We start from the raw sequence: 25568 nt of genomic DNA, 5'->3' as shown, positions 1-25568 counted from the left end.
TTGGACTTGTTTGCAAATGTGCTGAGGTGATTTCCACAAGCTCATCTACTCTGGCTTGCGTTAGGGTTGTTCCCGCTTGTCTCCTCTTTCGCTACTCTGGTAAATGAGCCCCGTGTTTGTGCTGCGCGGTAACTTGGCGGCTGAGGTGTCTGAGGTGCCAGAACTCCTCAGGAAGCGACCCGCGCTGAGGAGCGAGGGTGGTGCCGCAGACGGGAGCTGTGCTCTCACGGCAGGGCCGCATGGCGCAGGCACGTACCGCGCTGCCCCCAGCCAAGTATCGCAGACTTCAGCGGGCACCACGCACGCGGCGCCGGCTAGGTAGAGGCTGCGCAGGATCTAGTTCACGACAGCAGAGCTGCAGTTGGAGCAGCTCAGCCTCTCTGCGCCTCGACTAATGTGGTTATAACATCCGCATGCTCGCTCCCTCCTGCCTGGCCGCATGGTCGTGGGTGCTGCTCGCCACGGCCGCTTCCTGAGAGAAAGGGGCTGGGGGCGCCGCTCTGGGGGCTCCTCTCACAGAAGGAGCTGCTCCCCGAGCCCTGGTGGCACGCCTGTGCAGCTGCTGGCAAAGCCGGAGCCTGCCTGCCCCTCCTCACGTATCCTGGATTTCGTGCTCCACGTACCAGCTTCGCTGTCATCGTTCTCGCTGGGAGGATGACAGGCCTGAGAGCTGGAGGTGGCGAGGTGGCAGGATGCCATCTCTCGGTGCTGCTTAGCCTGTTCAGGCTCGTCTTGTGCCCCGCCTGTGGGAAACCCCAGGGGCCTGGGTCCCCTAATGCCTCCCTGCTGCTGTTAGCCCTCCCTCCACGTCCTGGGGCTGGAGCCTGGCTAAGACAGACCTAGGATTCGGCTACGCCAAAGCGAACCAGGTCATGTCAGCAATCAGGATTTTACTGCAGTAGTGCCTCAAAATGGTGAGCAGCTAGACGGGCATAAGCAGTCCTGAATACCTTTACAGGATGGGGCACGAGGCACCGAGAGAAACGCCACTGTGTAAGTTGACCGTATGGTCTGTTATGAAATCCTCTGCAGAGCTGCCGTCAGTCTAGAGAATGACATGGAAAGTTGGAGGCGTGTCAGCAGGATTGTTGAAAAGCCTGGGTGGGACCGCTTAGTAAAGAAAGGATGTAGTGAAAGCATGTACAAATTCAAATGGTTAAAGCAGTTGGGGTGGAGAGGAAAAGAAGGAAACAAACGACCGTGGACAAACAATTGAATTAAAAAGTTGCAGACGTTGTACATTAAACCTTTGCACGCCTTTCTGCAGGATGTTAAGGCTCAAAAGTTATCCAACTTCAAGAGGTGAATGGTCAGCTCTGACTGCCATAGTGCACGGACAGCTTTTTTTTTTTTAGACTTTTTTTTAAGGATAACAGAAGAATTGAAATATGTAATATTTCGGTATGTGGAACCTTGAGGTATGCTGAAAGCTCAGAGAAAAAAAAAAAAACTAAAAACCTGTTTTGCTTCTGGCTTGAACTGTCATTTGAATTATTTCTTTATGGCCAGAAGCTATGAAAGAGGTATATCTCCCTGTGGCGAGAGTGGTGCATAATGCTGCAATGCACATTTGGTTTTTGGGTTTTTAATAAAATATTAAAGCTAGCGTGCCTTACACAAATAGCTGGGAGTAGATGAGCCTTGAAAGCAAATCTTTTACTCTGTCACCTCAGGCACGGCTTCTTCCCCAGCAGCTCTTTTCAACTCGTATGACAATGTAATTATCTTAGATAACTATTGTAATGATCCTAATAGTTCTGGAAATCTGTTTTCCTGACTAATCAGAATAGCACGGGGCCGAGTAAGAAACAGCACGTGGCTACTCAGTTCTAGGAAGCAAATATACAACTGCTGGGAATTGCTCCTCCAGCTTGGAAATAAGGATTGTACCTAGGATGGGACATCTTATGGAAAGAAGGCCGATGGCTCGTGCAGGAGCCGTCTAGCTTATTTTGTGGCTGGGTTGAGGAGACGAAAAACTCTTGCATCCCCCACAACAGACATTCATCATCGCCTAGGGACCTGGCTGCCTAAATGTTCTGGTTGGATTGCCAGGCTCCAGTTTGAGATACTATTAAGAGAAGTGTTCATGGTGAAGCCAGAAAATAAGCCAGCTGGAAGGGGAAACTTGCCTTGCATATCCTCTCCAACTACAGTCTCAAGTGTTGGTCCCTGCCAGGATTCATGGCCTGAGAAACCATTCCTCCTCCTGCAGAGGGAAGGAGGGGAACACAGGCTGGAGGAAGCAATGTTCGTGCTGTCCCTGCTCAAATATTTGCTCTTTTCTGAGATACCTTCAAAGGGCATCGTGCTCCTTGGGTTATGGCTTTTATCTGATGGTAAGCTGGCAGGTTATTTGTGGCAGGAGGGTGCACTAACTTAAGTGAGGCTTATTTAATAAACTTGCTGCCGTTAACCAAGGGTGAAAATCTACTAATAGAGTGTCTTTACTCACTTTTCAGAGGTTGGTAGTGGTGCAACTGCAGTGCAGTTCATCTCATGCTGGAACAGAACCAGCAGATGGCCCCACCTGGGGTACCGGAGATGGGAATGGAGTGTGTTTGGTATCTGGTGTACGTATGGACCAGAAACTGCTGTAGGATTTTTCCCTGGTTTATTTGAAGGACCTACTTTTGGCTCTATGGATTGCAGCATTCTGACCTGAGGAGGTAATGGAATAGAAGGTGATGGAGATGGTGCTAGCCAGGTTGTGCAGTTGGGGCTCCTTTCACGTGACAGTCACTATACAGATGAGATTTTTTTTAAGATTAGCCTGTGGCACAGCTGGCTGAGATTGAGGTGGGAAAATGACCCAAAAACGCAGTGGTGTCTTGTTAAGTGCTGTGCAGCTATGGGCTTAGTGCGACTTCTAGCTGTGGCATCCCTTGAAGTCTGAGCAGCAGAGTTGTCTCCAAGCACAGAGCTCAGGCTCTCCCTCCTGGTAGTTGGAGGGTGACCATTGCTTGGTGGGAACACTAGCCAGTTGCAACAAGGCCTGCACATCAGTTTAGCTCCAGAATTAACCTAAATTTTTAATAAGATTAAGCAAAAGCCTTTGATTGAAACAAAAGAACGTGCGGTGCTCCAGTGACCCTCAGTACACCCCGGCTGGTGGCAGGAAGCCCTGCTGACCTTGCTTTCCGCGGGGCTGGTTCCTCCCAGACCGGGCTGGTGCCCCCAGCCTAGTCCTGCGCTGCCTGTGGGTGTTGCTTCTTAAGGCACCGTGGGCTGTGCGAAGCAAGGAGCTTGACAGGGCAAATTTTAAGGAACTCCATGGCTGACCCTGGGGACATACCCCTGCCTGTCCCCATGTGTCAGCTGTGCTGCTTCCCCACGGGGAGGCCAGCATCCCACCTCAGCACAGCTCTCGTACTGCTTCGCACTTGGGAGGCTGGTTTTGGAAACAGGGACCTGTTGAAACTTCGCCTGTCTGGATCTTGCAGCAGAAGTGGCAGGATGCAACTGTGGAGCAGGCTTGCTGGTCCTCAAGGGTTGCTAAGCCATCAGGCGTTGAGTTGTGTGCACAAACCTTGATTTTAATGCTTTTAAATTGACCCCGTGGCCTCACTCTTCACTGTTGCCTCAGCTGATCAGGGGTCACAAAGAGATGAGCTTTTTGCGGGGAGAGAGCTGGCCATGTCAGCTGTTTCTTCAGGTAAGTGCATCACTTTTCTCCGTGAGGGCTGGTAGCTACGGTTGGTTGATGCTGTAAACGAGAAGTCCATCCAAAGTACTGATGGAATTAGTGTATTTGTGATCAAGTTCCTTCTAGAACTTCTGATAGCTCTCTGTCACTCTCTAGGAGATTTTGGCAACAACAGCAGTTTGTATTTTAATGACTGTGTTGTCTGTTGTGCTGCTCTGAAAAGGCAACTCAGGTGGTCTTCTGTCGAGCACACGCTTCTTACACGCTTGTTCCGAGTCCTGCCGAGAGATCCCGAGCTCTGCCTGGGGTGAAGGTGTCGTTCAAACTGCCTGGGGGACTTCACACTAACAGCTGGGTGTCTTTCTGCTTTCCCTTTAGATCCTGTAAGTGAAAGAAGATGGGGTCCGGCTGCCTGAAAGTCACCAAGTACTTCCTCTTTCTCTTCAACCTCCTGTTCCTTGTAAGTATTGTGGGTGTCTGCAGAGGAGGTGGAAAGGCCTGAACTAAAATTAGCTGGAAAGGTGTTTTTTCTGGATGTTGGCCCAGTGTGTTGGCTAAATAACAGAGCCAGAGCTTTTGGGAGAAGGGAGGGAACCCCTGAAGCTGGGGGACATCAGAGCTGCTGGGCGACTCCGAGGCGTGTTGAGTAGCTCTGCTCCCAGTACCCACCTGCTGTCACCAGTGCGGACAGCTCACTTCCTGCAGTGGGAAGGGAAAACCAGAGCTACTGGCTTTTTCTGGCAGGAGAGTAGTTGTAACTTCTTTCTCTGCCACATCTGCAGCAGCAGCTGAGCTGCCCCTGAGCAGCAAAGCTACAAAACCCGCTGCGTAACAGCAGTGCTCTCCTAAATAGGCCAGACAGGGCTTCAAAGAGCAACTCTAATTTTGTTTGAGTCCCAAAGGCCAGTTCTGATTTTTAACAAGGTGAATTAGTCCAAGTCCCCTATTTGAAACGGAACTGGGTGGTAGGGGAGATGGGGGCAGGCATGGCTGGAGAAGCACAGCAGCCCACTGCATGCAGTTATTCTCAGGTGTGAGGCTCAGCAAAAGGCGATCCAGTCTGAGCTCCTTTTTGGATCAGATTGGGTCTAGGAAGGCACACGTTCTCACGTGCATCCTATTGTGAAGTTTAGGTACTCTGTGTGTCATGTGAACAGTGAATCTGTGTGGGGCCAGTGGTGGCACTGCTGGTGCTGCCCTCCCAAAGTGCGGTGGGGTTCTGGGGAAGGGCATGGCTTCAGCTTTCCACGTATCAGCAAGAAAATAGCCTGTCTGATGTTTTACCCTCTGCGTAGCACCTAAGGGGAAGGAAGGGCCGGGCAGGGCGGTAAATCAAGCATGGTAAGGTGAGCACTGCTTTCTGGTCCGTCCCTGAACACAGCCTCACTCACCCTTCCTGCACGCCTGTGCTGTGCTACAGGCACTGGAGCATGGGCTGAAGGCACATCTGGATCTGTTTCTCTTGGCTTTCTCTGCTGGCTTTTTCCTCTCGCGTGCTGCTTCCATTTTAAGAGAAGTTACCTACTGAGGGCTGATGGTCTGGGTGCTCAGAGCGGTGATGGGGTGGTGGGGAGGGGAAAAGGCTTAGAGTAACACTAGATCTTTCAGATGGTTTGGCCTGCTTTGTGAAGTGACAGGCACAGTACCAGGACTCAGACGGCTCATAGATCAGCCACAATCTTTCCTCAAAGTACTGTCCTTTATTTCCTCTTTAGTGGAAGCTTGTGTTCTGTTATTATCTGCTGGCAACTTGTGTTGGAGGGGAGGCGGTAGGGAAAAAGAGTTCAGCCTGCTGTGCAGCATGGGCACGGTCTTCCCATCAGACTGCTCTGGGGAAAGGAGGTATTTGCAGCTGCTCTGTTCTGGTGGGGAACTTGATGTTTCTCTAGAGCGAAGATTTTGAGTATGTGCCGGTTTCAGCTGATGGCAGGCTTTTTGCACGTGCCAGATACTGAGGAAAGCGGTATCCCTTACTCTATTGCTGTCATAGGAAGTAGGTGACATGAGAAGCTTTTTCCTGTTACAGTTGTTCAGGTTCTGAATGGGGATGCTCAAGCTTATACACTGTGGGCGCTTCTAGATCAGCGTTACTCTAGTAGAGAAACTCCTCCTGGGGAGCTGCTGCCTCTGCGATCGCACCCTGTGTGGACCAGCCCTCTGTCAGAAGGGTGTTCTCCAGCCTGACGTGGAGCTGATGAATTAAACCTTTAGAGACACGAGTGACTCTTCTAGAGGTTAGTCATTGAAATAGCATTTCTTTACAGCTCGAGGACTTTGAGAAGGTCCTTTGCTGTAGCTGAAGTAGTTCAGGGACTTAGTAGCACTTTGCAGCCTTCGAGTCTTATTTCAGGGGAAGGTTTGACCTGCTTTGATTAAAGGGAAGAAGTTTATTTGGACTGCTTACCTACTTGCCTCAGAAGATGCCAAAAACATAACTTTAGGGAACTTAGTTTCCCTAGTCAAATCTTTACACATCTCTTCCTTCTTGGGTAGCAGACATGGGCCACAGCAGATGCTTCTCCTTAAAGGGAAAACACTTCTCTCGAGTTCAGCTTCTGGAAGCTGTTTGTTTAGAATATATAACCATCTGTCCTACTTCTAACACCCCTGTAAGTGGAGCAGAAGGCTGGTACCTGAATCAAAGCTTTATGTTTAAGAGCTCTGCTGTCGGCCTCTGTGCCAATCTTGAGGCCACCTCACGCCCTCTGGGCTGAAGGAGGGCAGCGTGAAGAGAGGACAGCCAGAGACCCGCCGCTGCTGTTTCCAGATTTTGGCTCCATCAGTGGCTTCTCTTGCAGCAGTGTTGATGGTGGTACTTCTCTAGGCCTTGGGCTCAGCTGGGCCCCAAGTCCTGTAACAGCGTGGTTCTTCTGTACCTCTCCTCACCGGACTGTGCTGTGGGAAACTGCTCGCCCTGCCTCAAGGGAGCCGCCTCCTGGTTTGGGTTTGGATGGGGGTCTTGCTGAAGTCTGGGGTGACAGCTGCACCCCCTGAGGTGAAGGGGAGACATCCACACACCACTTCAGGAGCGTAAAGCAGCGGAGCAGAGGAATTCAACTCTAGGGACAGCAGACGTGATTTCTCGGTGGAGGGTCTGAAGCCGAGCCAATGGCAGAAGCAGCCTCGCTATGCTATGGAAAATCCTACCGACGCTGAGCACAGATACTGTCCTGCTAGGAGGTAACAATACCATTGTAAATGGAGCAGCGTTTTCTCCATGTGCTCTCTTTTCTAACTGCCTTCCCCTTTTAGTGTTTTCAACAGCAGCTCCTGGCAAATGCACGAGCTGTGGACTAGAACAAGATCAGAGTGAAAACAGGCCTTGGGAAGTCGGCGTACCTCCTAACAAATAACTCCGCGGGAACCCAGACCGGCAGGAGCTCTGTGTTCTGTCAGCAACAGCAAAACTTAGGTGGCATCTCAGGGTCAGCGAGCCAAGAGAGATGTCACATAAAGACGGGTTTGCATCTTTGTTCGAGACAAATATTTTATTACGACTGGTTTAAATGTGAGACTGCCTCAAACTGTCAATTCAGCAGTTCCTGTGAATACAAAGTTTGAGGGGAATTTTTTTTAGGAGCCTCCAGCTGTTGTATGTACAAGGGGCCTTTCTGGTTTGATCAGCAGATGCGGTGCTGCTGTGCAGCACGTCAGGACATGAAGCAAGAGGGGATTCTTGTTACTGTCATCTTGTCGAGATTTTTATTTTTTCTTCCTGGGAAACAACAGCAGCATGCTTTCTGCTGCTGAGTCAGTTGGCTTCATCACTCTTTCAAGCGTTCAGATCTTGCTTGGCGACTTTCTAATCCTACCACCAGAGCTACCTTTGTGTTATGCCCTCTGCCAAGCCGGGAAAGCTTGCAAGCAACTTACTTCAGTGTTGCTGTATCTGTGCTCTGAAAAGCATCTTTGTATGAGAAGCTGAAGTATAATGTGAGCTTTCAAAATGCAGACAATGCCTGGCCATATAGCTGTCTCTGCCAGCCTGCTTCAGGTGGTGGTTTGACATTTTCCTTGTCTCCCAAATGTCTGAGCACTCTGATGAAGCACAGGATTGCCATCTCTTCAGACCTGTTGATTTATTTATTTTTTTGCTTCATTCTGTTCTGAAATCCTGCTGGTGGAAGAACCACTGCCTGCAGCTCATGTCCTTTGGAAGCACCTCACTTACTCTCCTTGTCCTTCCCCTGTTTATTCAGTTTTAGATCTTTGTGCATGTGGTTTCCAATACTTCACAAGTTTTAGTTGTCTGAAGGGCCCAAGTCTTGGCTTCTTATCAAACCTGCAGACTTAGACTTCCCAGCATAATGACTTCATTATGGTTTAGTGGTGTTCTGCTCCGGATGGAGGAGTTGGGGTGACCTCCACGTACAGTGATACCTGGAAGCTGAAACAGCATGTTCCCCCACCCACGCCCCCTCCTTCAAAACAAGATGCAAAAGCTCGTCTCTGGCCTTCTCAATTCAGTGTCTGGATTCAGCAGAGTACTCACAGGGCATATTGCTCTACTAATCCTTCCCCTAGATAAAACCGGGGAGCGAGGCAGAGACTGTGGCTGATGTTTCACAACAGTGGAGTCTGTGTTGGTGGAAAGATGTGTTGGCTGGAGTACTTGAGGGGCTTAGGTATTCTGGCATACAGTAAGGTCACAAGCCAAAATGCCTAAGCCTGGCTTTGGAAGAGGAAAAGCCCTTCGCTCATGGGAACCTGTATGCAAAGTGAATGCTACTGTTTTTGTGCATTTTTGTGGGCTGGAGCCATAACATCGTAACAGAGCCTGACAAGCCCAAGATTTCCTTCCTGGGAAGGTTCCAGCTGCCAGATATCTAATCCTTCGGCAGCTGGCTTCCAGCCTGGTCCCATACGGTCAAGGATTTCTTTATGCAAAAAATGTTTCAAATCACATGATAGATGTTCTTGACCTTCTTCAGTTCTTCAGAGAAGAACTCTGCACTTACCTTGTGCAAAGTTCTAGCAGCATCTTCTCGTCAGGCTGTTTCAAACCTTCCACCTTATGCATCATGTACTACTGAAATATGGTGTGAAGGTCTGCCAAACAGAACCTGGGGTTCCTGTGTAGTTGGCTGAAGCTCTCTTCCTGGAGTCATGCTAATCCTGTTTTTGTTGGGAGGAGTACCATGGGGGAGATGGGTGGGAACAGCAAAAGAATGGTTGTTTTTCCTCTGGAAATATGAAGAATGGTGACTGCTGCTTCTTATACCTGGCTTATTAATTTAGACAAATACTTTTTTTTTTTCTTACTCTTTCAGATCCTGGGCGCTGTGATCCTGGGTTTTGGAATATGGATTTTGGCCGACAAAACCAGTTTCATTGCGGTTCTACGTAAGACCACATTTCTTTATCATCTTTCTCCTTTTTGAATTGATTCTAGTCCAGAGTTCTGCATGACCACTGTTTAGCTTGGGGATGGCAATGCTTTTATGCAGCTTTTGTGACCTGAGCAGTAACATGGTATTATAGCAAGATGAGACCCTAGCAAGGACAGGGTGAAAGGGAGCAACCCGGGAGACACAGCATTTCTCCTAGTCTTGTGTATTGCAACAGCAGGATCAGACGGAGACCTCCTCACCCGTTGCCTTTTCACCCAACAATCCATATACTTCATCTTAAACCTAAGGACTAGTATTTCCTCCTATTTTCACTGCACGCTGTATTTTCATAACAGCTCTGGTTGTCACCAAATTAGTAGTTCAGCTCTGTCTTCAACAAACTCTGCTTCCTCTGTGGCTTTCCCTAGACGGGGCTTCATACAAGTTTAGTTACTCATAGCTAGTACCTCCAGAACTGCCACTGCTGTCTCTGGTGTCAGATGCTGCAGGACGGCTGCGAGCATGCTGCTTGCAGCCCCAAATCTTTCACCCAAGGAACGAACGGTAATGGCATTCATAGTCCGATTCCCAGCTACGCTGATCCTGCAAAAGGCTTTATCTCCTGGGTCCTGCTGAACACTACGGCCTGCTTTTGGAAGGTGCTGGGTGGAGAGAAAGCCTGCACTAATGCCAGTACACTCGGACACTGCTGTGTGCTCTGTTTGTTGTGCTGTGGCATCTGGCTAATACTGCAGCATTAAAAGGGCAAGAAGCACAGTTACCAGCACAGGTGGCAGTTAGTAAAGTGCAGGTATGAGCAGAAACATACTTAATGCAGAAACATACTGAAATGCATACTTGAGAAGTGTTCTGTACCAGTGGTCTAGCAGCTGTTCCCCCAGGCCGATGGGTGCCACTGCTGTTTGTGAAGGCACAGAGCAGAGTCCCTGGGTTTGGCTCCATTTCTTCCCATTTTACCTAGAATCTCTGCTAACAGAGCGTTTGAGGATTTAGCTTCCTTCCTGGCAATTTCCAGCCTCAGCTCTTTCTCCCTGCCCCCTCGCTTCCTTTCCCATGCCTGCCTCTCCTTCCCTGTGCCTTAGCGCCCGTGCGGTGTCGGAGGCAGCTCTGCAGCAGGGCCTTCCAGCCTGCTGCCAAAGGGGCCGCTTGTGCTCCTTGGCGGCCGGCCCAGCGCAGGGGAAAACACGGAGCCCCAGCAAGCAGGGCAGGAGCTGTCTTGCCAGCGGAGCTGCCTGGTGCAAGACAGGACAGCTCACAGATGAGAAGCGTGAGCATGGCCTCTGTCCCCCTGCCGCTCTGGTTTCTCTGAAGGGCTATGCCTATTTTTCTTTCTTATAATGAGAAGGTGACAAAGCAACTCCTTTTCAGCAGCCTAGGCACCTGAACGCTTGCGTGACGGCCAAGCAGATCTGGGGTGAGGGAGTAGTGTAGTCTCCTGAAGGCCACTAAAACCAGAGGAACGTACCTGCAGGGCTGCTGCTTCTGTAACTGCTTTGCAGTTTCACCACCAAACCTGCACAGCGAGAGTCCCAGGAGTGGCGAGGAGGGGAGCAACATCCTGGTTCCTGTGGCGTATGTCCAGGCAGGGAGAGTCCGGCCTGGAAATGAATCAAGGCTGAAGTGTCTGGTTTGACCTGTGCAGCAAACAGATCTGGTTCTGTTTTTTGATAATTGCTTTCTCTCTTTCCTCTGTTCAGCATGTTGTAGGGAAAAAGTTTTGAAGCTGGTCACTTTTGGTGTATGTCAGAAGTGTGGGAAGGTGTTTTTTGGGGGGAGAGGGGACAGGATCGGATGACAGTATTAGTCTGGATTACGTTACTGTCTTGTTTTAACCTATTTCTGGAGAAGCTCAGAGGAAGCTTGTCTCTTAGGAGTTCTTTCCAGGAAACTAAATGCTCTAGGAACATTATTTTTATTAATCACTGTCCATTCCCCTGCACTGTGCAACTCACAGGTTTAAGAATGTCTGATGATAAATGAGGTTTCTGGTTAATATTTCCAGATAGTATCTTTTTGACTTTTATGCCATAATGCCTAGCTTCCTCTAATCCTATTTTGCAAGAAATAATTCTCTGACCAACCCAGATGTAAAAGCTTTTTAATTTTGTTTCTTGCAGTACCAAATGCTGGTACTGTCAGTCCTCTCCCCTCAACATATATGAAATAACATTTTATCAGCTAAGTCTAGGTAATATTTTGCGTGAGAGAGTGCAGTCATTCCAGACAATAGCAGGAGACAGCTAGAAGGATGTGTAAAAGTAGAGAATTTGGGTGTGATCCTTGTTTAGATCCTGGAATTAACATCTCTTTGCAGGGGTCATACACAGGTTATGCAACAGCCTGCAGTGAGTGCACTTGTTTGGAGTTACCTTGAGTCCTCCAGGATATAAGATAATGGAGACTTGCAGGTTGGCTTTGAAAGTCTTCCCTCAACAAAAGACACACAGAAGCTGCCTTCTGTCTGAATGTCCAACATGCTTCCATGCAGGGTCTTTGTAGATGACAGACTATTATGTGGATATAAAGACAAATCTCTAGGTGGTGATGGCAGACGTTATATTTGTCAGTAGTTAATTTTTTCCCCTGTCCTGGCCCTTACAGAGACCTCATCTCCCTCCCTGAAGAGTGGTGCATACATCCTCATCGGTGTTGGGGCTCTCACCATGCTGATGGGCTTCCTGGGCTGTCTTGGAGCCGTCAATGAAATCCGATGTCTCTTGGCTCTGGTGAGAGAATTCATGCTGTCTCTTAGATACTCCTTTTTAGATCACCCTTTGAAATCTTTCCAGCATATCTGTTGGATTGTAGTCTGGGGCTCAGGTCTCCTTGGGGACAGTACTTCTGCCAGGTCAACTCAGAGCCAATTCTTTATCTGTGCACATTAAATTCTTGACAGTCAACCCTCTGCAGCAGCAGTTCTGCTTCTGTGGAAAGGGCAGGAGTTGAGAGAGGCTTAACTGGGAATGTCCTGTGTGTCACGACCTTTCTCCAAATGCTTCATCTATACGAAATTTTCCCTCTGTGAGGGATGAGGTGAAGCTAGCTTCATAACCCTCAGCCTGCTAACTGACTCCTGCTTATTCGGAGCACATAACATATATGAAGCTTGGTATGGCCACGCCGTGTGTCCTGGCGTTGGGAATGTCTCAGTGTTCACTGGCTGTGGAGGCCTGGGGGGGAGGTGGACAGAGCTCAACCAAGAGAGGTCAGAGTGGACTGGTAATAGAACATCTCATATACAGAAAAAATTGTGTTATGTGCAGGCTTTCTAAAGGCTGATTGACAATGGTCCTCTCTTCTCTTTTTGTTTCCAGTACTTCACCTGCCTCATGGTGATCCTTATGACTCAGGTGGCTGCTGGGCTGGTTATCTACTTCCAGAAAGACATGGTGAGTGTTTCTTACTGTGTGTTTTCCTTGGTCTTAGTCTGAGGGGAACAAGAGACACCTGGAAATTCTCTCTTCCAAACTCAAATGTACTGCTAGCAGGCATAACTGGATTCTCCTTTCTTCCAGCCCACCTTAGCAGCTTTGCTGTACACTTTTCCTGCATCTGCTAGGCCCAGGAGCACTACTTTCTCAAGAATTAGGAAGGGTCGTTTGGTATGCAGGCTTTATTTTTGAGTAGTGGGAACAGTTTTAATAGATAAAAATTCTGAAAGGCTTTTGACCACATCTCTTGATCCTGCTGCAAGCTGCTGTTTGGCTGTGTAGTAGCAGTAATTACCGTGTTGTCATCACTGCTGCCTTGATGGGCCACCAGTCCAGCTCCCCCAGTTTCATTGTTCAGCACGACGCCACGTGGTGTGGGACATCCCTTTGGCCAGTGTGGGCCAGCTGTCCTGGCTCTGTCCCCTCCCAGCTCCTGGTGCACCCCCAGCCTCCTCGCTGGCAGGACAGCATGAGAAACTGAGAAGTCCTTGGCCCTGTGTGAGCACTGCTCTGCTCAGAAACAGCGGTGTGTTAGCAGCAGCGTTCTCCTCAGTCCAAAACAGCTTTCTTCCTAGTAGCTGTTGCGGTGCTAACTCTGTCCCAGCTGAAACCAGAACATTCCCCAAGAGCAATCCCTTGTATCTGACAGTTCCTGTACTACAATTTGAGCTTAAAGCCAAGCGGTTTAACAACTTGAAGTGGATCTCTGTCAGGAATGCGTTGAGAGACACATTTACGTAGTGCGAGCAAGTTATAAGTGTGGTGTCCCTTCTGGCTTCTGTCCTGGCATGCAGGTTTCTGGTACCAGTTCTGGGTGACTCTGTCCATCGTCACCTGGCTGTGTATCCATACCCCTGCAATGCTGAGCTTTCTTGTCCCAAACCAACGTCTCTGCTGGTGTTCACAGGCAGTGGGTGGTAGAGGAAGTTACAGATGGGGCTGGGAGGTGGAAGGTGCCGGCCCCGGTGTAGCTGATGTGAGCTTTGTGCAAGCGGCTGCGGTAGCTGTGAGCAGCTGTTGGCTGGGTTCCTTGCCGAGCAGGGTGCGAATATAGCTCGCTCTTTGGGCTGGCTGGAGCTGGAGGAGAAACTGAAACGTTGGCTGTCTGCTGTGGAAAGTTCAGCTTCAAACAAGCTGCTGACTTGCAACAGCTCTGACTAATGCAGAGGAGGAGGTGTGGAGATGGGCATTCCCCTGCCACCGGGGAAATGTGACTTCCCAGACTATGAGGTTCTGTACCTTCCTCAGTATTTCTCCTCCAGCTGTTACTTTACTCTAGGAAATTCCATTTTTTCAGCTGTAACTCTTCATTTGTACCTCACTCAGACCAGGGAGAGAATGAAAGCACTGAGGGTTGTTCTGCCCAGCCCTTAGACCAGCGTGGCTGAGACCATTGCTTGTCCGGATCCAGCAGAATGGCAGGGAGAACTGGGCTTTGATCAGACGCACCCCTTCCGTCCTCAGTGGACACAATTTATGGAAAAGCTCTTCCAGAGCCCTTCTGTTCCACGGATCCTCTGAAGTACCTGCCCGAAACACTAAGAAAAACTGTTTCAGGAAGGTGTTGGCCGAAACCTCTCACGTTGGTTTGTGGCTGCGCTTCAGTGATGCTATGCATATTGCTCTGCTTCACTTGGTATACGTCATCCCAGGGCCGCACAGAGCACGGTGAAGTAGACTGAAAACTGCTCAGGATCTAATCCCTAGGTGTCCATTGTGTTCTTCGTGTTTGTTTCTTCATTCTGACTTCAGGAAGTTGGTTAGATGTAAAACAAGGAATAATAAGAGTTGAGGAAAGAATCCTGGATCCAGACTGTAGCGAGGTGATGATACTCCTCTCCTTGTTGCTGAAGTCTTTATTTCTCCTACAAGAGGAGAGGAGATGACTGTTGCTGTGCTCCTCCCTACCTGTTCTCTTCCTGATTAATAGCTACGTGTGCAGGTTCACTTGCTTGCCTATATCCCTGGCTTTACAACAGGGTTGATGTTTTTGGTAAAAAATCTGTTTACTTTCAGCATCAAAATCCTTCCCCACCCCGACATATGAAAATATGCTGGAATAGAGTTAGTGTAACTGTAAAAGGCTGAGTCTCTGACAGGAAGGGTGCTGTTGGGCCTCCCTTTGGGGCATGGCTGTAGGAATGCCCCATCAGACTGGAATTGCCCAGTACTTGCCCGTGCTGGGAGGTTGTTGAAGGAACATCTGTTTCCCTACATCGCTTAGCTACTGAAACTTTGTGGTGGGGTGGGTTTTTTTCAGGGTCAACATGATAGCAATATCACAAGTTTCACCAGTGATGTGGCATTCCCTGAGGATCACACCTCTCTAAACCTGCGAGAGCCTGGGCAAGATCCCTCTGGCCTAGTTCATGTGGTTCTCTGCAGTGTGGCTCTGAATGCTCTGAGCAAAGGAGAGCAGTGGTGGCCTTTTGGGAATTGCCCTACTTGCTAGCTATTGTTTGTAGCAAACAGCCTTGCCGGGGGCTGCAGAGTACGCATTAGTTTCAGGATCTGAAGGGACTGGGGGTGAGGGCCCCCTCCTGGTTCTTGAGCCTGTTTTTGCTTTCAGGCTAGATGCTAATAAATGTGCTGGGGGAAGAATGTTGCTTGAGTCTCAGAGGGATGGGATAGATGATCGATGGTGTCTGACAGTGGAAGAAGCATGCATGATTCATTTTGTGATGAAGGCTGGAAGCAAAGACCTATGCTCTTGCCTCTGGCACTCAGTTTTTCTCCCTCTCCAGTCAGCCCATGGGAGAGGGAAGACTGACAGCCCTGCTGCTTTCTGGATTTCCCTGGCTTTGGTGTCCAGGCTTTGGACTCCCCTGCAGTGTGGCGGTAGGGTTATTCCTTCTGACTCCGGGCACAGGTAGCAATTTTTTGGAGCAGTCATGCTCAGTGCAGCACTGTGTCCCAAGAGACCCTTAATGGGTGAAGACGAGAGAGGCGTTGAAAGCCTGCCGAAGTTCAGCATGCCTTTCTAGCTTGCTGTTTTTTGTTTCCCTATGCTGAGTGCGGAAGGACGTTCAGCTGCAGGTGCCTGTTTCCCCCTTGGGCTGCTGTGCCACTTAAACCTGCCAACAAGCTGTCTTTGTGTGTGCTCTCAGACCTGTGCCGCTGTTTGCGTAATAAGCCCCCTTCCTCCAATTACTTTCTAAAACACCTAAGAATCCCTGTCTGTCTTTCATTTAAATGCCTCCATTTTTGAAGCCAGAGCTGTTTGTAAGACTCCTTGCCTATGCTCGTGTAAGAATATAGGAAGAGCGGAGATGTAGCTTCCTACACAGCTGCACTTGGGGATGTCTAACTCGGGCCCCGTGTCTGCTTGTGGCATGGCCCTGGGATGGAGAACAGAGGCTCTGCTTGGGATCCTGGCAGAAGCAACCCTTGGCTCCGTCTGGCCTAACAGCAACCAGCCCAGCGGGCTGTGGGACGACATCCCCATCTCTCCTTGCCTCCCTCCCTACGTGCCGAGCAGAGGTGAGGGTAGGAACGCAGAGTTCAGTAGCTGCTGAGGCTTATGGCAGCAGCCGAGGCCAATCTCATTAGTAGGAACCAGGTCAGGCTGCCTTGATTTGAAGGGAAGGAAAAGGGGAAGCTAAGTAATTAAAAAGAGGAAGAGTCAGACATCATGAGAAGGAAGGTCACGCAGCTCCCGTCTATCTGGCCTGACGTAGCTGATCCCCGTGAGCTGTGCTCAAGTCTCCAAGGAAGAATTGCTGGTGTAACAAGTGAATGAGCCACGGCCTGAAGCTTCCCTCTAACAGCAGGCACTGCTTTCTGTTGCTGTCTTGGGTTTGCTGTAGTCATTTGCAGTGCTTAACAGCAGGACGAAAGAGGAAAACCTTTTACACTGACCTGAAGTATACTGAAGCACTACAGACAAAAAGGTAGCGCACAGGGGTGGAAGCATCCCAGTGCTTGGGCTGATCTAACTGTGTCCCATTCCTCAAGACATCTAATGATGCTTCTCTCCAGTCATTTGTGATCTGGGTCTGTCCGTAACAGTGACGGCTGCGTTAGCAGTCCCCTGTGTACAGGGTGGCTGGGAAGACCTCCAGAGTGAGGTGGGAGGAAGAGGGTTGAGGAGCCTGCTGGGTGGTAGCTTGCACCTCTCATCAAACTGAGGGGTGCTGTAAATCTCTCTGGACAAGGGATGGGGGTGAAGGGGTCATTTTGTGATTAGACTGTTAGTGGGCAGTTCAGACAGATGTAGTACTTGCTGTCTCAATACAGAAGCAGCAGCTGTAGGAGTTTGGGGAGAGGTAGATCAATACCTTGTGAAAAAGGGAAGTTCCCACCAGCTGTATGTCAAAAAACCCAGATGCATACGTACAGCAGCTGAGTGACACAGACCTTCCCCGAGAGGCAGCAAAGGGCCTCGGCTGTACGGGAGACAAACTGCAGTGACTGAGATCCTAGATCAGTCTCGTTTGCAGCACAAGGTGAGACATATATTGCCCATGAGTCCACAGCGTAGCGTTGTCCTTCACCTTGCACTGATCCTTCCCCTCTGTCTCACCTGTGGCAGGCAGCAGTTGTTCGGCCTGTGTCCTGCCAGGATAACCATACTTTGTTCTGTTTCCCTATTGCTCATCGGGTTCGTAGACCTTCTCTGTGCCTGCACAAGGACTTAGCAAAGCTGCTGCCTTAGCTTCCCTTCAGGAGTGAGGCTGTGTACATGTATCCCCTTATTTGTACCTGTTACTTGGTAGTAGCTGACTTCTTTTTTTTTTAATATTAGTGACTCAAGCTGCATATAACATTTCTGAAGAAATGCAGTTTGTGCTTTGTATATTTGTTCTATTATTTTCCTCTCTCTCTTATGGAAGGATTTTCCTGATGCATACTAGACCACCTGTTTCTGTTCCCTGACTCTGTATCACTGAAGCCTGTAGGCTGGGGTTTTTGTTCACCTTTTTTGTGGTCACCATGAATCCCAAGTTTTTTGTGGGAGACTTTCAGTTGTCTTCCATACACTGTAACATTTATTTGCCAATGACTTCATGGCTTTGCTTTGCTGTGAGAAATATTTACTTCCCTTTCTATTCCGGTTTTAAGGGGTTGTATGATTGCTCAGTCTGATGCCTGGACTTCTCTGTGCATCAGAAGTGCTTCTTAACAACACTGTAACAAACGTAATGTGTTAGTCAGAACAGGAAGGAATTTATTCCAAGCTTCAGCTTCTGAGGAACCAGAGTAGCAGTCTCTCATCCACTCAATAAACCTGAAGTAACTGATTGGTGGAGGAAATGGGACTTTGTATTAACTCACTTTCTCCAGAACAACTTCCCTCTTATGCAGCAGCAGGCCATACATCATTGAAAGCTGGGGTGGATTTGTTTTGTTTACTTCTGCCTGGAAAAAAAATTCTCAGCAACAAATACCATCTGGTCACCATAGTGGGATTTTTATGTTGGTAAACCCATTTTGTATTTCATCTTGTTGATCATATTTATCACCTGTTCTCAAAAGCGTAGACAAGGCTGCAGAGCAAGATATTTCAAGGTCAGTCTGGGGGATTTTCCACTGTCTGGTTGCTTTTCTCCTTATTGCTTATGTGCCAATTACAAACAGCAATAAAATTATTGGGAAATAAGAATCTGTCTTTTTGCTGCAACTTAAAAATGGCTGTACTGTGGAAGTGTTATAGTCTGAGCACCTATTACTGTCTCCTTCAGATCCTTTAGAAAAGGGCTAAGCAGAAGCTACTAATCATTCCACTTTTCTTTTATAGCGCTTATAATCTCCATCTGCAGTTTTTGTCTTTGCTCTAGCCTCGTTCACTGGAGCCTAAAGTAAAGCAAAGCGTTTCAACACCCATGACTGTGATGAGCCCGTGTTCCTTGCTATGGGAGAGGCAGACTCACAGTAGGACTAACACAGCTGATGAAGAGGAATGTCATGTACCCAACGCCCCCCAAAAAGAGACTACAAGGAATTGACTAATCTAACTCTCCTGCCGTTTTTTTCCTTTACCAGCTGAAAGATGAGTTGTCCAAAATAGTCCAGCAGCTGATTGTAGATTATGACCCTTCGAATGGTGATAAGAACTTACAAGACGCGTGGGACTATGTGCAGAAACAGGTGAGACAAGTTGCAGCGAGAAACGGTAATGTGCTGTTTTGCCAGTGCAGCAAATGGCCTTTAAAACTAGGCTGAGGACAGGGAAGCAGGTATTGCAAGAGGCCTAACAGTGATTCTCGATCCTTTGTCATGTTTGTCATATCTTTCCAGTTCTATGTGTTTAGGTTACCAGTGCTCACATCCATTCCTCGATGTTATCAACCTCCAAAGGTTCCCCTGTAGCCCATAGTCTATCAGTGTTTCTTGGTGATGGACAGCAACCATCTCCTGTACCACTTAACTTAAGTGTGCAAGCCTCTTTGATACACACCCATTAGATGTCTTTAAAAGCTACATTTCTAGCATACTCGACTGCTGGATAGCACTACAGCACACTGATTTGTCTGATCTCTGAAGCTGCCTGTGATATCTGGTGTCTGCATACTAGAAAACTGTCTCACTTGCTAGTGCAAGGTAAGACCCTGAACCACTCCTGCGTGCTGGTTGTTAGGACTAGCTAGTATTGGCAGCAAAGCCCAATGTGTCTGGTGTAGCAAACAGCACACCAACACTTCTGCCCTTCATCTGTGGTGTCTCCAGAATGCCTCAGTCTGCGTGAAAGTCACAGTGCATGCTGTTTTTGTAGCAAGTAAAATCCCTAGCTTATTGCTAGGCAAGTCAACAGCACTGGCTGCCTTACTACTTGGTGTGGGTTGCCTGCGTACTGTGACAGCTCCTTTGCAAGTGTCAGCGGTCTTGGGAGCCATCCAACTGCCCATGATTCCTGCTTTAGCATCAGGGTCAGTGCTTGAGCAACTAGGTCAGCCTTGAGCCACACTGGAGTCATGATAGCTGCTTGCTGCCAAACCACAAGCTTGAGAGCTGGCTGGCTGTTGTGGTTAAATACATGACCAGCATGGGACTGATGTGTAATGAGTACAAATAATAGCATTTTTCTTCTGTTCCTTACTGCAAAACACTGATCTACAATACTCCTCCTCCTTGGAGAAAGATTTGTTCATGTTTTATCACTGTACTTGCAGCTTCCTGTAGAGGAATCAGGAGAAGGCTGAGCTTACTACAGAGAAAGGATCCTACATTTTTTATGTAGGAGCAGAAGAGAAAAAGTTTTGTTGGAGGAGTGGAGTGTTAGGAATCCAGTTCCCCTCATACACTAGAGTTTGCATTTGAAAGGGGCTGGGGGGAGTTGTTCTGTCAACCAGTGACGGGCGTTAAAGTCCAGATCTCTGTGAGGCGGAGGTAGCTCCTTCTGGAGGCTGGATTTTCAACACTTGTTCGGAAACCAGTTGCTAATCCTGGTGTGGGTGTTCAGCTGTTAGTACCTCCACTCTCCTGTACCTTATGTGAGACTGAAACATTACATTTCCCTTCTGAGCGGAGGGTTTTTTCCTTAACTTCCACCTCAAGTTTGATAGCCTCTGCTCTGGTTCCGCGTGCTTGCGTGGTGGTACGTGGTTACAGATGAGATCGCAGTCTTTGCTGGACTTCCTGATGCGCTTTCCCCTACAGCACTGCAGTTTTATCACGTGGGGGTATAGGAATGTAAACGTCTCTTCGGATGGAAAACTTTCCTCATCTCGTCTTCCAGCCAGTCCCAAACTGCAGCCAGGCCGGTGCAAGTTAGTTGTAACTCGCTGGGGTTTGGCAGCATGTCCACGCCACCGTGTGGTGGCCGGCTGCTGGTGTGTCATGGGGGCCAAAGCTAACCTGAATGGTACCTTGAAACTAGGAACCAGATGCTGAAAAGTTCTTGCTCTGTGTTTGCCTGCCCCTACTTCCTGTTTGTTTTCACATGCAGCGTGTTACCAGTGTGAATGGTATGACCACAGTGCTCTCTTTGCTTATTAGATCTCCTGCTGTGGCTGGGATGGAGCAAAGGACTGGGAAAATAATAAGATTCTTAAAAATGAAAGCATGCTTCAGTATCCCTGCTCCTGCAGTGTCGAGGTGAAACCTGAAAATACAGGTTTCTGTAACCTGGATGGCCCATCGAACAGCACTGCACCGTATGCCTGGCCTGTTCATGAGCAGGTGAGTGAACGTCTGGTGCGCATGAAGCCTTTGCTGAAGTCGCATTGTCCTTACTCCTCTGGAAATTATTTTGGAGAATGTTTTTCACTCTAGTGAACAGGGTGACAAATTTCTACTGTGAGATTTGGTATAGCATGTAACTGGGATAATCTGTGCATGCAGGAGAAGAGATGTGTTATAGACGTTTAATCCTGAAATACTTAGATTTCTGCTTTCCCCTGTGACCATATTTTCTCCATAGGGTTGCGTGGATGGGGTACAGCAGTGGTTGAAGGACAACCTTGGTATCATTCTTGGGGTCTGCACAGGTGTTGCTGTTATAGAGGTAAGTCACTCCCTGATACGTGATCATACCCTGTCCTCCTATGCATATTCTTTCAAAGGCAAAGCTATTGTATATTTTTGTTGGTTTTTTTTTAGTATTAGACACCTGGTTTAATGCAGACACAACTTCTGTTTTTAATAATAGACACCTCACTTGATGGCAGTGCAGTTCTAGCTCTTGATGTTGTCTGTCTGGAGCTTTAAACTGTTCCTTGCCTTGACTGGATTAAGCCCTGTCTACTTGTGGTTCCTGCTGCTTTGTTTGGCACTCCTCTCATTCTTCCTGGCTATGCATGCAGTGAATCAACAAGCAACATCCCACTGGTGAAATCCCACCTTTTGCCTTAGAAAGCCCATAGTATAGATTATAGATGAAGGCATGTATTTTTGCAGTAAAATATTTTTGTCATCCTGATTATTGGATTTTCCTTGTATGCTGGGTCAACTCTGTTCACCTGAGTGGTGCCATTAAAAGGAAACCCCTGTATTCTGCTCCCCTGTACCGCCCTTTCTTCCCGCCTTATTGTCTTTGGTTGCTGACTGACTTACCATTCTTTATTACTCATTCCAGCTGCTGGGGATGATACTGTCCATTTCACTCTGCAAGAACATACACAGTGAAGACTACACCAAAGTGCCCAAGTCTTGAGTTTGCTGACTCCAGAGCTACGGCACCACAGAGAAAGGAACAAACAGAACATTCCTGCCTCGCACCCAGACTGTCCAACCATTGACCATTATTCCTGTGACATCCTATTTCTGATACCACTCTGCTAAGAACTATTAGAGTTGCAATACAGCCTGATCTTCTGGCAATAGGGCCCTTGGGCTACCTGCATCCTGCCTCTGGATTATTTCTACTTCACGAAGCAGAACTTAAATGTCTCACATCACATGAGACACCTGATTAACCTGAGGGGACAATGCTTTTGCTGCCTGCTCCATGTTAAATATCCTATTCATATCTCAATTCTACAATCCACTTGGCCTAACATACAGTAACTATTCCCCTTTCTATTCTCCCACATCTTTCCCTTCTCCCCCAAAAGAAATACTTTCCTTTTGTCCCGTGAGTCAGGATTGCTGTTGAGATTCCAGTGCTTTGGTATCTTTACCTGCTTCACTGATGTGGTGTTGGTAACTAGTTGTGCTTTATAGGCCTTGTTCCTTGTGATTAACCTGATTCTGCTTCTACCGTGCGTCTTCCAACCTAGACTCTCATCTCAGCTATTGAGCACTACCCTCATAATCACTTCTCCTGCGTCTGGAGCCCGCCAAGCCTTGCCTTCAGTGGAGCTCTTCCCCTTGAGTGTGACGAGCCACTGGGAGAGAGCCAAGCCAACCTGTTCCTAGTGTGGCCTGGCAGATTGCGGTGGTGGTGCTCAGCTGCTTTTGGAATGGGTCCCTTGGGTTCTGGGTCTGATGCTTACAGTTTCTCCCATCTGCCTCTCTTTTTCTTCCTCCACTTCTAGCACTGCTTTTCAGGCTCCTGTCAGCCTGGAGGCACTTCAGAGACTGCTGCATTGTGTAGACTCAGCCCCAGGCTGGCTCTGCTAGTTGCATTCTTGGGTTTCCAACTTTTGTAGAGGTTATGGTTAACTGGATTCTTCCCCCCCGCCCCTGTTATGAACATGAAGTGTTAACTGTTTTTTAATAACGAGTATGGAGGGATCTGACTGGATTGCAGGCATTGTATATTGGAGATATCACTGCTACCAGTGCCCAGTTTAGGTTCTGTAGTTTGGATGCAAGGATAAACTGCTTTTATTTTCAGTTGTCCAGTCTTCTGACTCCACTGTGGTCTGGAGCCATGACTGCTAGTGGCTGGCCTTGAGCGTAAACACTGCAGCAGAGAAAGAGCTGGTTTTACATTCATGCAGGCTGGGTGGTTTGTGTACTTCATGGCTGGGCTGTTCACTCCTTTCTGCCAGTGGCCAGCAGCAAGGAGTGGTGTAGAGCACAAGAAAGTTAAGAAATGTGCATGGAAAAACTACCCCAACTTCTTAAATAAGGGAGCTGGGCAGAAATCCTCAGTCCTTGAGGTGGCTTGGGCACAACAGATCTCCTGCAGTTGCATATGCATGCAATAAATACCTTGGCAGCAGGAAGCTGCGAAGGAGAGAAGTGGATGGTCCTTGCCCGAGACGTGATGCGAGGTATGTGGTGAAGAGAGCCTTTGCCTTACAGAAATGGCCCCAGGACAGTCAGTCCTGTTCTTGTCAGGGCTGGGGTTGGTAGGAATAGCCCTAGTAGCAGTTCAAAGGCATGGCTTCCCTACCCACTCAACTTCCCTTCTGGCAAGAAAGGCCCGTGCAGGGGAACAGAGCCCCAGCAGTGGGTCCCTGCAGTGTCCTTATGTCTGGACTCAGTGGTGACTGGGAAGAGTAAATATGACTGGGCAACTGATATTTTTTTTTTGGAGGTCTGATAAGGCTTTGCTATTCTGAGACTCCTGCCCTCTCTTGCACAGACCCCTCCAGCTGACCTTTGCTATAGCAGAAGGCACCTTTTGTAGCAGTAAAGCTTGCTAGCTTCCATAGTATAAAGTCTATTCTCTAACGTGTTCTTATTTGTAAGATTCTTGTTAAGTTACAGATGCCAATGCTGAGCAGCAAGTAAAAAGAAGCCCATGCTGGGTTTCCTATTTTTGTTTTTTGTCTGTTTTTAGCAACATCTTCCGACTGGAAGAAATGCATGTACAGATGTAAAAGTCTAGAGGGTGATTATTTCTGTAATAAAGACTTTGATTAAAAAAAATAAAAAATATACTCTGGCTAAGTCTTGTGCATTGTAGTGGTTTCTCCTTGCTTCCTGTCTGTCCTCTTCTGCTTTACATGCAAATCACTAGCGCCTTGTTTGTTCGAAGTCGCAAAGGCCCTGTCAAAAAGCAGGAAGCATGTACCATTATGCTCTGAGGTCTTCAGAAGTTCCTCTGCAGTCTGTGGGTAAGATTCGTGTGGGCTATGAAAATACTGCCCCTCAGAGGGAGGTGACAATTTTCCTAGCTGTGTTCTAGGGTAAACTTTGCCTTGTTTTAGGAAGTATGTCTGTATGAAGTCTGTCTGTCTGAGGGTGAGCTTGGTGGTAGTTCCTTTGAATTACCTGCTATCTCCTAGGCTAAGCGATCTCCATATTTGAAGAGTGGAATTCAACCAGACTTGTGGAGTCTTGTGCTGTTGCTTTAGAAAACAACTAAATGTGATGCAAGTCCTCGATGTTCAAAAAAGCAGAGTGAAATTTGCAGAGAATGAAGTGTGCTGGGGTGCTCCCAGTAAGCACTGGTGGCAACTGGTCTGAAGTCAAGACTCGAGTTACCCTGATCAGCCAAAATGGAGCAAGAGGTGCTGGAATGGATCTTGGACTCAAGTAGGATGCACTGACCTGTCTGATCTGGGAGCAGAACTTGCTCCTTGAGGCTGTGCTGGGCCCCCGGCTGCCTGAGCTCTGTGGAAACCACTTGCCTTTGGCCACTGGAGGGAGGTGTTCCACCAAGAAAACTCAAGCCCGAGTGCTGTCGTATCACCAGCCTTGACTGGTCCCTTGGGGGGTGAGATGATGACACTGATCACTTCCTTCTGCTCCTAGTTACTCCTGGCAGCAGGGTAGCTAAAATAACTTGTAATTACAAATGTATTCTCATAAACGATTTGTGCTGCCTGCTTGGCATTTTAGGGATAATTTTCCCTTCCATCTCTTGGAGCAGCACGCAGTTGGATATTTTGCTGCATGTCTTCTACTGTATATGGGTTGTGCTTACTTCTGGGGTTTCTGCCTGAAGTAGCTCTGGAAGTTGAAGATAGCACAAGGAGCCTCTCCTGCTGCTTTTTTTCTTGTCCCCATCTTTTTCTTGTTTCCCCTCATCTTCAGTTCCTTTGGAGGGTAGGTTGGGAGGAGGCTAGGAGGGGATATGATACTTCAAAAATGTGTCCCAAAAAAGCACTCTAGGAGAAGAAAAAAAAAAAAAAAGGCCTTCAGACTGTCAGAGAGCAAAAAACCTACTGCTGCTCCTGAGGTGTACTTGAATCTTGGGCCAGGCTCCTGGCTTATCTCTGAAGGTAAAGGTTTGCTGCTGGAGCTAGAAATCAGAGCAGCACACAGACTTCTTAGGAGCTGCAATGTTTGTCTAGTAAAACCCAGAGAACCAGCATCTGCAGTAGCTCAGCACATGGAAGTATTTTGTGTGTAACGAACAAGCTGCTATATAGCTGTCCCAGGCCAATAATTAATATTGTATGAGTATAGTTGTGACCTCCCTGTGGCCTGAAGTAAGGCCCCCGGTAATGAACTGGTGACATTCTTCGTTCTGCATAATCACGAGGAACTCGGAAGCTGCTATAATTCTTCCCGTGAGGCACTTTTCCTTCCGGAAAGAGAAGAGGAATTGCATTAGAGTTAGTATGGGTAAGTCTGTAGGTCACAATGCATCTTGTTCTTTGTCATGGTTTCTGCATGGCATGTACTCGAATGTAACGTGTAGCAGCTGTTCTTGTCTCTGCAGCTCTCCCACATGTGGTGGTGTGGCTGGTCCTGGCCGGCTTGGCTCAGGAATTGAAGATGAGTTTGATAGTAGGCTGAATTCTGGTCGCTGATGGACAGACTGCAAGCGGTGGTGTCAGACTGCCTTGGCTGGGAAAGGTGAGGAACAGCAGCTATCGGGGCTCATTGCTGGAAAGCCCAAGGACCATGGGATTCCCACAA

At 48.2% G+C, this 25568-nt stretch overlaps 1 protein-coding gene across 5 annotated transcripts in view; it reads left to right on the top strand.

Moving 5' to 3' along the window:
- Positions 1-23648, top strand: part of CD82 (CD82 molecule) — a 34810-nt gene extending 11162 nt beyond the window's left edge. For 4 of the 5 annotated variants that reach the window (XM_080593375.1, XM_080593377.1, XM_080593376.1 and 1 more), the window contains exons 2-9: positions 4025-4106; positions 8917-8989; positions 11599-11723; positions 12312-12386; positions 18411-18515; positions 20364-20546; positions 20788-20871; positions 21442-23648. In XM_080593375.1, the coding sequence (XP_080449501.1) occupies positions 4044-4106; positions 8917-8989; positions 11599-11723; positions 12312-12386; positions 18411-18515; positions 20364-20546; positions 20788-20871; positions 21442-21519 (786 nt within the window). In that variant the 5' untranslated portion in view covers positions 4025-4043 and the 3' untranslated portion in view covers positions 21520-23648. Of the gene's footprint in view, positions 1-4024; positions 4107-8643; positions 8694-8916; positions 8990-11598; positions 11724-12311; positions 12387-18410; positions 18516-20363; positions 20547-20787; positions 20872-21441 lie in introns of those variants that run through there. The other variant, XM_080593379.1, reaches the window with a different exon arrangement.
- The last annotated feature ends 1920 nt before the right edge of the window (positions 23649-25568 follow it).

This window comes from Anser brachyrhynchus, assembly GCF_964034855.1.
Source record: "Anser brachyrhynchus genome assembly, chromosome: 5".
Lineage (NCBI taxonomy): Eukaryota > Metazoa > Chordata > Aves > Anseriformes > Anatidae > Anser > Anser brachyrhynchus.
This window is presented reverse-complemented; position numbering and strand designations above follow the sequence as displayed.